This window comes from Hypomesus transpacificus, unplaced genomic scaffold, assembly GCF_021917145.1.
Source record: "Hypomesus transpacificus isolate Combined female unplaced genomic scaffold, fHypTra1 scaffold_210, whole genome shotgun sequence".
NCBI lineage: Eukaryota > Metazoa > Chordata > Actinopteri > Osmeriformes > Osmeridae > Hypomesus > Hypomesus transpacificus.
In genome coordinates this window covers 111,409-121,175 of record NW_025813749.1, presented here as the reverse complement: position 1 = coordinate 121,175, position 9,767 = coordinate 111,409, and the positions used below count along the sequence as shown (strand labels likewise).

Below are 9,767 nucleotides of genomic sequence, written 5' to 3'. Positions count from 1 at the left end.
CTGTTGTCTCCCTTACTTTCTCAAGGGATAAACTTAATGTAAGTGATTGGGACTGATGTCGAGCTGACACGAAGAGGAAGACTGGTGTGAGTGTGTGTGTTGGTCGGGGTATGTGTGTCTGTGTGTGACTGTGTAGGTCCATGTATATGCGTGTGCATGCATGTGTTTGTAGAAGTCAGAGAGGAAATGGGTTCTGGGTAATGGCATTGGGGCCAAGCTAGTTTGAACCTCCATTAGGACCCTGTGGACTCCATTCTGTAATTGGTGTGGACACCTTGGGGCACACACACACACACACATACTTCTCTGTGTCGTCGTGTGACATTTAGAGTTTGGTTCCTGGTGTGATGTGACCATGTCTGGCTGGCTGGTTGAAGGAAGTGGACTGACCCAACTTACACTCATTACATTTTAGAATATTACACATACACACACACACACACACACACACAGAGACAGAGGAGGGGGAGGGTAAATTATTTCACAAATCACTTTCCTTCAATGTGAGAGATGAGATTAGAGAATATGAGAATAGGTAAAGCAATTGGTTTGCGTGGTTAATGTTCTCAGGCTTGTGTAGATGGTCGTAAAAGAGGGCATCAACATCAAATTGAGTTGATTTGTCTCTGTGGCTCTTTTGCCGTAACTTTGTTGTCATAGTGATGGCAGAGGGACAAAGATGTTGTAGCTAAGTCCCCAGGCAGAATGAGATAAATATCAGAGAACACACACACACACAAGATCACACACAGACTGCCCAACACACACATCAAACACACATGTGATAAACCAAATATAATCATTAATTGTTATTGCGTACAGTAAGAAAGCATGGGAATAAATTAATTAAGCAGTTTTCCAATGGGTGACTATTGAGCTCATGCTTGACATAGGCATAACTCTTTTTAGCACAGTTTGCGTATAGTATGCGAGCGTAGTAAGTGTGTGTGTGTACGTGTGTGTGTGTGGTTAATGCACCTGGGTTTGGCCTGATGTTGATCCCCTGTGACAGACTAGAAACCACACACACACCTAGCAAGCATACACACACATATTTTTTGTATCTCGTTCACACAAACAAAGATACAGAAAAAAACAACAATGTCAATATATGGTGTTTTTCACTCATACTGCACTAGCTTCAACCTGCAGTGGTCCATTTCTACATGGCAGACGAGAACCAGCCTCTACAACTCTCCGTGGTATCCCACACAGGTGTGTGTGTGTGTATGAATGTCTGTGTGTTAGACAAGGAAAATGTGGAGAGAGAGCGAAGGAGAGATATAATCAGAGAGAAACGTCTCCACAGAAACGGACAAGTTCCCTCTGCACTGCCTGTGTAAAGGTGAGTAGGCAGTGGATGGCCAGCCTGACCTGGTCTCGTGTGGGTGTAACCCTGACCTGGTCACATGTGGGTGTAACCCTGACCTGGTCACGTGTGGGTGTAACCCTGACCTGGTCACGTGTGGGTGTAACCCTGACCTGGTCACGTGTGGGTGTAACCCTGACCTGGTCACGTGTGGGTGTAACCCTGACCTGGTCACGTGTGGGTGTAACCCTGACCTGGTCACGTGTGGGTGTATTATTTCTCCAGGCAGCTGGAATGAAAGGATTTGTAAAGCTTTGGGGAGCAGGTAAAGGTAAATAACAGATTGAATTGGTTACCTTGGTAATGAAACCTTAGACTTCAGTTTGTTTTTTCAGTATCAAAACTGTTACAAACTATTGTTGCGTTGGTGTTGACATTTAGGACCGGAAAAGCAACCTTCTATTGTGTTCTGTACTTTGTCCATCATAAGGAGGTATCAAAAACATGCATACTTTTTTATGTTGTACAATTAACATCATATGTAGGCCAAATCAGAACAATAGAGCTGATCAAGCAAATCATATATTTTTCTGAAAATAGTAGGTAATCTTGGTAATGTATCTTGTGTCATAACAGCATAAAAGATTATTTTACAGCTGTGCTTTAACCATCCATTGTTCTGAATGAAGGGTTAAACAGTTATCATTCAAGGACATGGATGGTGGAGATGATGAGGGGGATAAAATGACTGGGGGTGTCAATGGTTGTCACATGATTCATGGCCATCGAGGCTGCAAGGAAACTGACAGGCGTGCACCACAGTGATATCTGCTACATTTGTCCCCAGAGACCAGGGTCACATCCCAGCTCAGGCACTTCCATGTTACTCCCTGTCTTGATAAGATGATAAGGAAGGATATTAGTGAGCTACAGCACAGCCTGGGACAGTCAGACATGCTTTGCACTTTACTTTTCCATTTAACAACCTGGTTCTTCCCTTTGGCACTTATTTTGGTTGTTCACAATGTATGCTTCATGTTTTGGCTACTCGCAATGTTTTTGGGGCTATCTTGTTGTTATTATCAGTGACCTATGCACTTTGTAAAGCTCTCTCTTGGAAGTCGCTTTGGATAAAAGCATCTGCTAAAAAAAAAAAAAATAATTTAAATGTAACCTTATTAAACAGGAGTACATAACAACGTTTGGGTTTGCCTTTTGATTTAGAGACCTGAGTTAGATTTTCAACAAGTTTCCCATTTTGTAAACTTTTCTTAGAACCCAAACTCAAACAAAGTGTTTTTTTCTTCCATATAGCTAATGTGAGAATTGACTACCAAAGAGCCAATAGGCAAGAGGGGAAACAGGCAGAGGCCAGAGAAAGAAGGGAGGAATATAGAGAGGAAAAGATGGATGTTTTACGGCTTTGCCAGAACCATCTGTTCTAGTCCATTTTTATTATCCTCCTTAATTGTTTTTTTCTCTTATAAACAATATGACTTTGATATTACATGTACGTGTGGGTACATGGGAATTGTGAGAAACAACATTGAAAGATGCTCTTTTGGTTGGGCCAGAATATGGTCGAGAATAAGTCTAAAGTATTGTAATGTTATGCCCATTTATATATATGTTTGCATTGTAATAGGATAAAGTCCAATAGTTGACCTGCAATGACCATCACAGCTAAGTAAGCTCAATACCATGCAAAAAAGGGTAAATATTAAAATACTATTGATACCAGAATATGTCAATTCAGATTATATTGATACTTCTTGCAGTACATGTTTATTGAGCTGGGGGGATTCCAATCCCCAGCCCATCCTAGCCTAGCCTTGTTTATCCCAGACCATCCCAGCATAGTTTAGCCCAGGCCATACCAGCATAGACTAATTCAACATCGCCAGACCCTCAAACCACTGCACAGCAGAAGCCAGCTCTGCACACTGTGTGACGTGCTGCTTGTGTTCACTCCAAAATAGCTTCCGATCCTGTCTGTTTCCATCCCTGCAGCTCTCATGCATGCCTGCCTGCTCACTGTCTCCTGCAGAAACAGACCAGGCTTCAATAATGCCTCACAGTCACCCAGGCCATTATTATCGGCTATGAAGCATACACAAACAACAAAAACATATTTCGAATGATTTGTCTTACAAGAGGAAGGGCCTGTGTTGCATCCTGTATGACTCAGGGATGCTGTATGTGTTATTGTGAGTAATGCCCCGTCCTGTAAGTACTTCTCTAACTTAGGATGTGTCATAAGCTACCACAAGACAGAGACTTTGGCATGGCAATGGGTTCTGGAACAGGATTCACACCGCAGCGATGGTGGATGAAACTAATTATGAGCATTACAACAAGAGATATGAATGGTGAGATTGGAGTTACATCATTCTGATTTCAAATATCTGTAGCCAGGCGAAAAAACTAAACGCAAATATTTGAGGTCACATATAGGCTTATTTATAACACAACAAATACACACAGACGCACCAATTGACATGTAAATGCACACACACGGGAACAGTGCATTGAAAGCCTCTCCAAGGAAGCTTCTCTCACAAATGACTTTGCCTGTAGCATTCTACTTCATTTATGTTCAAACCAACAACTCCACTTCAAATAGATGCGTGTTTTCATAGTCTCCATAGGCATTGCATTATAGCTTCTGTGAGTATGTGTGTGTGTGTCAGTTTGTGCATATGTTTGTGTGAGTGTGTGTGTGTGTGCAAGTGTGTGTGTATGTTTGTGTGTGTGTCATTGTACATCCTTGCAGGCATTGAGAGGCTGGATGACAAAGAGACAGAATCACCTTCTACACTTTGAACATTAAACATTGGCCAGAAAACTCCAAGGCCAGGAAGCTTGGATATTAATGACTGCAGTAGTGGATGCTGTGGGACAAACATCAGTCCCTTTGATGTGTGTGTGTGTGTGTGTATGTGTGTGTGTGTATACCAATACATGAATAGAGTATATGCATCTGAGTAACTGAATGTCACTCCTATACATCATGTGCTTCCTGACACTCATAACTATTTCACCCACGTAGATTATTACCACTGAGGATTGGCTCATTTAGCTTGGTTAATTTCTGTCCACAGATCATCAGCAAAAGCCACAAACCCAACATCCACCCCTGAACTACAGACATGTTACCAAGCAGCTCCGTAACCACAGCACACATATGAACCAACAGTATCACCTACAGGTAAAATGAGGTAGGACAGTGTTGGAACTGGGGTGTGATCAAGAAAGGGACAACTGTACTAAGATTTACTGTCTGTTTTATGGGTCTTGGGGTGAGCTGGGCCTAGGGTCAGAGGTCAGAGGTGAAGGTGTGTGTGTGCGCCCTCTCCTTCCAGCCCTCCTCTTCCTCCAGGAGGAGGTAGCAGTCTGGCGAGCAGGACCCTCTCACCTCTCCGACAGCTTTTCCACCATCTTCTCCTCTGGATAAGTAAGCTCAAACCCAGCAGGATAAGTCCAGCCAGGGCAGCCGACGCCACTAAGCTTGTCAGAACAATGTTGCGGACCACCCTTCCTGTGTACGGAGACCCAGTCACCCCCGTAAGGTTGGGGGAGTGACTCAGGTCGACTTTGTCCCACCTGACCAAAGCACTATCGTAGTCCAGACTCAGCACCTGGGGAGGCACAACCCGGACCCCTTTGTAGACCCTCTTGACCAGATGGAAGGTGGAGTCCTGGACTTCACAACGATATGTACCAGCATTGTCCTCCTGGAGCAGACCCAGAACCACCCGGTCCAGATGAGGAGAGTTGTACAGCACAAAGAGAGAGTCGTCTGAGGTGATGATTCCTCTGGCGTAACGCCATGACACCCTGTAGATGACAGGTGAGGAGATGGAGGGTAGAGGACACGAGGAGGAGAAGAGGTAAGTAAAGAAGAGGATTCTTTTAAGGTCACATTCCACACCCAGACTTAGGATGGCATTAGCCCATGTTAGCATGTTAGTGCCCCACCTGAAGGAGTACCTCCCCATGGCCTCCATCACTTGTCCCAGGCAGTCCAGCTCCAGGTGGCCACCCTCTGGCCCTGTGATTGTCTGCAGCCCACACTGCCATGTGTCCAGACAGCGCACCCACCTCATCCGGCACCCTCCCTTCTCAACCTGACCCTCCCGCATGGGGCACAGCTCCTGTTGACGCACCCCTAAGCCACAGGTGGCGCTGCAGGCGGTGCTGTGTACTATGACCTCGGCTGGCACAGCGTTCATCTCCTCCAGGTCACCTGCCGACAGCAGTGGGGGGGTCTGGGGACGGGTTGGTGGCAGCGGGAAGAGAAGGAGGGCCAGCCAGAGAAGCACATTGGGCATGCCTGTCTGTAGAAGGCAAACACACAAAGTCAATGTCTTCACTTTAGCCTAGTCTTCTACCAATTCTGATGACTGAACCCAAGAGAAATCATACTTACATACATAAATGATGTTAAAGCCTAGTCTGCACCAACTAAAGCTGATGCTAAGGTTTCCCCAACCTGTTGATTTAGTCCAGAGTACTGAAATGTAATCTGGAATGATTTTAGATGATGGAAGGTCATCAGCGTTCTAGAATACAGAAGGTGATATCACATTTTCTATGACACTGTCATAATGATTTTGTATGTATTTCGTTTTTTTCTTTGATAATCGCCTCAACATATAAAAATTATTAATTATTAAAATTTTAAAAAGCATCAACAAAGGACATTGGAAAATGTAAATTTCTCAAAAATTCCCTAACAGACTTGGGAGACCTTCAGGATAAGGGGAATTATTTTTCTTATTTATAAGGAACACAGAATGAAGGACGCATTCAAATAATTCAACTCATACACTGCATGGTTCGAGCCGGAGGTGTGCTGCCATCTAGCGTTCAGAAGGCCTGTCTGTCCACGTTTGACAATTTCTAGACATTATATGAGCAACACATGAATGAAAAAATGCTGATTCGCATTGTAGACATGAACCTAGGCAACAATTCAACATTCACAGACATATGGATCTCTTATGACGTGATAAATAACGTCAAGCAAAAAAGTCATTGGCCTGGACTTGCTCAGTCGACTTTAAAGTCTATAATCTGGCTGTTTCAACAGACCATCTTCCTCTCCGATGTCACTCTCAGATTCACAATAGGCTTAGTTCTAGCATGGTTGGATCTGCAACATAAATCACTAGATCCGCATTTGCTTGTCTCACATTTTCATTGAGCAGAAACAGCTTTTATCTAAAGCGAAATTTAAATAGTAGGTTACATGTAAAGTAGCTACAGTACAAGATCAAGGATCAGAATACAGTAGGCTGGTTCAAACGTTTTCTGTGTTCAAGGAAGGAACGGTGAGTGTTTACTAGTTATAGGCACGGCACAAGTAGGAACATTTCAATGAAAAATAATAATAGATAGTGCCAGAAGTCTTACAATGACTCATAAAGCAAGGTCCGCAAGTGAAGTAGGCCTATCCGCAAGTGAAGAAGACAATCACTGCAATCTGTGACCTGTCACCTCGGAATCACATTCATAGAAAGTTAATCAATGGGAAGTGCGCCTGCCGCCTGAGTTGTAGTTCATTCTTTTGCATTAAGTCAGACAGTGATTAGTCAGTTATGCATTGTCAAGAACACACACATAAAGTACTCATAGTAGGTGACAAGAATGTTGGTAAATCGTCATATGTCAAACGTTACGTAAATGGCAATTTCAACTATAAACAGCCATACAAAATGACAGTTGGAGGTAAGATGCAGGAGTCTGTTAACATATATGTTACATACATAAATACAACGTAAATGTAGGTTGTATTTATGTAGCCCAACAACCTACATTGTTAATTTTATGTAGTCTAACAACCTACATAGTTCGTTTAGCCTTCCTCATTTTACTTTCGATTTACTTTTGTTTCATTGTGCTGTATATTGTAATCGGAAACGCTATTGTATAGTCCTTAACATAAAACACATAACAATTAGCCTACCCAAGATACTAAAGTAGGCTAAATTGGGGTGACCAGAAAACAGGACATGTCCGGGTAAAAGAGGACGTCTGGTCACCCTACCTAAATGTCACTTTTCCATGTTACAGTTGATTTCGCAGTAAAGGTGCTTCAGTGGTCTGACACGGAAACAGTCCGACTGCATTTGTGGGACATTGCAGGTAGGCTACTGGATTTTCAACGAATGCCTTTCAGTTGCTATTCCACCTCCATGAAACCGACAAATACGAAAAGCAATACGGCATTCACAGATTGTAAACATATGTTGTGTGTCGGTATTAATGTAGCCTGTTTTTCTCTCCCACTAAAACGGCATATCTGCCCCCCCCCCCCCCCCCCCCCCCCCCCTTCACCACCACAACCACCACCACACACTTTTTATAAGAACATTGTATTTGACGGTAGTCCCACCCACAATTGAAAACAAATCTACCTGAAATAATATAACAAGAGTGTGCATGTGTGTGCATAACTTTGTGCATGTCCATATGTGTGTGTGTTTGTGATTCATGTTTAGTGCGTATGGTGTGTGTTTTACTCAGGCCAGGAGAGTTTCATCTCCATGACCAGGGTGTACTACAAAGGAGCATCAGGGTGTGTGGTGATGTTTGACATGACTGAACCTTCCAGCTTCCTCCACGCCCGGCAGTGGAAACAAGATGTTGACACTAAGGCGATGTTGCCCAATGGAGACCCCATACCTTGCATATTGGTGGCCAACAAGGTACACACAGCACAGATAGCACACACACACACACAATCCATACACACGCATACTTACAAAAGTACTTTGTTGTTTCAGTGTGACCTGGGCATGGGATGCGTGTCATCAGAGAAAATCAAAGAGTTCAGTGAGGCCAATGGCTTCATTGGCTGGATGGAGACATCTGTCAAGGACAACAGGAACATCCAGGAGCCCCTCAGGTCATCCTAATGTCTACACCAAGCACACAGCTCAAAGTTGACTGCCACTTTATTCATCTATATATTATATAATATATGGATACAATTATATATTCAACTGTTTTCCTCCTAAAGGTGGTAGACAATTAACAAATGACTGCAGCTGACATATTTAAATGGCCTTTTACTTTCAGCAAATAGACAGCAGCCAGTTTTGGGTGTGATGGGTAGCAGGAAACACAGTATTAGTCTGTAACAGAGAGTACAGACAAAATAAAAGTATATTCTTTTCCAGGTTTCTAGTGGAGAATATGTTGAGTTCTGGGAATGCAGTGAATCCTCATCCTCCACAAAAGGTGGACAACCTTCAACAAGACTCTACCTCAGCCAGGGACAGAGGATGCTGCTGATGCATGCTTGTATCCATACTTGATCTGATAAAGTGTTGTTGAGATTAGCGATGAGCAAACCCAGGATAAGGACCATAATCCAATAATAATATGGTTGTTAATAATTAATCACTAATAATTATACAAATAATGGTGTTGATCGACATATTCTTATTTGTAGTTCTCAAGGCAACTGTAATCAAGACAGTTGTCACTGTCTTATATCTAGATTTTGTATGTAGCAAGTGTAGTGCCTTAGATGCTAACACGTGGTGATAACATATGTTGTTTGTTGTGTTTTGGGTTCCTGTTATAAGATATTGTATTGTAAATTCTTGAATTGAATTGTATTTTATTATAATGATTGTATTGTGTTTTATATTATTTTATTGATTGCCAGTTTGAGGTTAAAACAAACTCTCCCAGTTTCCTTAGGTGATCTATCCTATCCACATCATGTACTGTATATACTGTGATGAGAAACTAAATGATTAAAAAACCCAATGTGAATAAACTGATACGTCAATCTTCTTATTTTACCATCAAATCTGATCAACATTGAATGTTAAATCAGGCTTGTAGAGGATGTATGGATGATGAATCTTGATGAATAATGCTTTCTATATTCACCTTCAAGCCGTGGGCAATCCTCCTAGTCCTGAGACCTGCCCCCTACCCACCATTGGATGAGTGTCTTCCCTACCTTCTGTCAATGTATCACTACAAGAAGCTGCAAGCGTGCACAGCTTGGCAGTGCAGGAGAAACACCATGAGTGTCAACCGCTTAGGGGCGTTGAGGAGGGAGTGTTTGTGGGCTGTCTGCCTGAGTTTCTATGAATCAGCGAGACGCACGGTGCTTCATGTGGTCCTGACGGAGCTGCCAGCCTTTCAGGCCTGCTTACATGGGAATCTAAAAAGTGTTTCCACAGCTTCTGGGATGTTTTAGATAAGGCTGTGTTAGTGGCAGCACCAAGGCCTGTGTGTGAAAGTGGGTGTCCCTAAGATGAATGTACAGTTTCAAGCACAGTTCTCTGTTGAGTGAGGTATCTCACTGGGAAATGTACGTAGAACAAGATGAGTTCGTCTTCAGCATTCATTTTACTCTTTCTGACCCACAATGCCCGAATAAAAAAACTTTTACTCTAAATTTAAAAAAATTACATATAGACCACTAAAGCTG

General features: G+C 42.8%; 2 protein-coding genes across 4 annotated transcripts; one reads left to right on the top strand and one right to left on the bottom strand.

Annotated features, from left to right (window-relative positions):
• Window positions 1-3,758: 3,758 nt before the first annotated feature.
• On the bottom strand, window positions 3,759-6,811 carry tmem81 (transmembrane protein 81). Of its 3 annotated transcripts, none has more exons than XM_047013946.1 (4): window positions 6,725-6,811; window positions 5,739-5,871; window positions 5,288-5,646; window positions 3,759-5,146 (listed from the first exon to the last, which is right to left on the bottom strand). In XM_047013946.1, exons 2-4 carry the CDS (start codon window positions 5,742-5,744, stop codon window positions 4,633-4,635), a joined length of 879 nt encoding a protein of 292 aa, XP_046869902.1. In that variant the 5' UTR covers window positions 5,745-5,871; window positions 6,725-6,811; the 3' UTR covers window positions 3,759-4,632. The 3 variants fall into 3 exon arrangements, with proteins under 3 accessions (XP_046869902.1, XP_046869901.1, XP_046869903.1); XM_047013945.1 differs by having other exon boundaries at window positions 5,743-5,834; window positions 6,725-6,777; XM_047013947.1 differs by lacking the exon at window positions 6,725-6,811 and having other exon boundaries at window positions 5,743-5,871.
• A 25-nt stretch (window positions 6,812-6,836) lies between these two features.
• On the top strand, window positions 6,837-9,095 carry LOC124462288 (ras-related protein Rab-7L1-like). The gene is made up of 5 exons (XM_047013948.1): window positions 6,837-7,039; window positions 7,385-7,456; window positions 7,838-8,019; window positions 8,098-8,219; window positions 8,494-9,095. Exons 1-5 carry the CDS (start codon window positions 6,910-6,912, stop codon window positions 8,606-8,608), a joined length of 621 nt encoding a protein of 206 aa, XP_046869904.1. The 5' UTR covers window positions 6,837-6,909; the 3' UTR covers window positions 8,609-9,095.
• The last annotated feature ends 672 nt before the right edge of the window (window positions 9,096-9,767 follow it).

Excerpts from the sequence above, each read along its gene's own strand:
- tmem81 (XM_047013945.1), bottom strand. Across the intron at positions 5,647-5,742 it reads TAGGCTTTAACATCATTTAT|ACAGGCATGCCCAATGTGCT; the intron begins GTATGTAAGTAT and ends TGCCTTCTACAG. Across the intron at positions 5,147-5,287 it reads ATGGGGAGGTACTCCTTCAG|GGTGTCATGGCGTTACGCCA; the intron begins GTGGGGCACTAA and ends TGTCATCTACAG.
- LOC124462288 (XM_047013948.1), top strand. The coding sequence starts at position 6,910 with ATGCATTGTCAAGAACACACACATAAAGTACTCATAGTAGGTGACAAG. Across the intron at positions 8,020-8,097 it reads GCATATTGGTGGCCAACAAG|TGTGACCTGGGCATGGGATG; the intron begins GTACACACAGCA and ends TTGTTGTTTCAG. Across the intron at positions 8,220-8,493 it reads AACATCCAGGAGCCCCTCAG|GTTTCTAGTGGAGAATATGT; the intron begins GTCATCCTAATG and ends ATTCTTTTCCAG.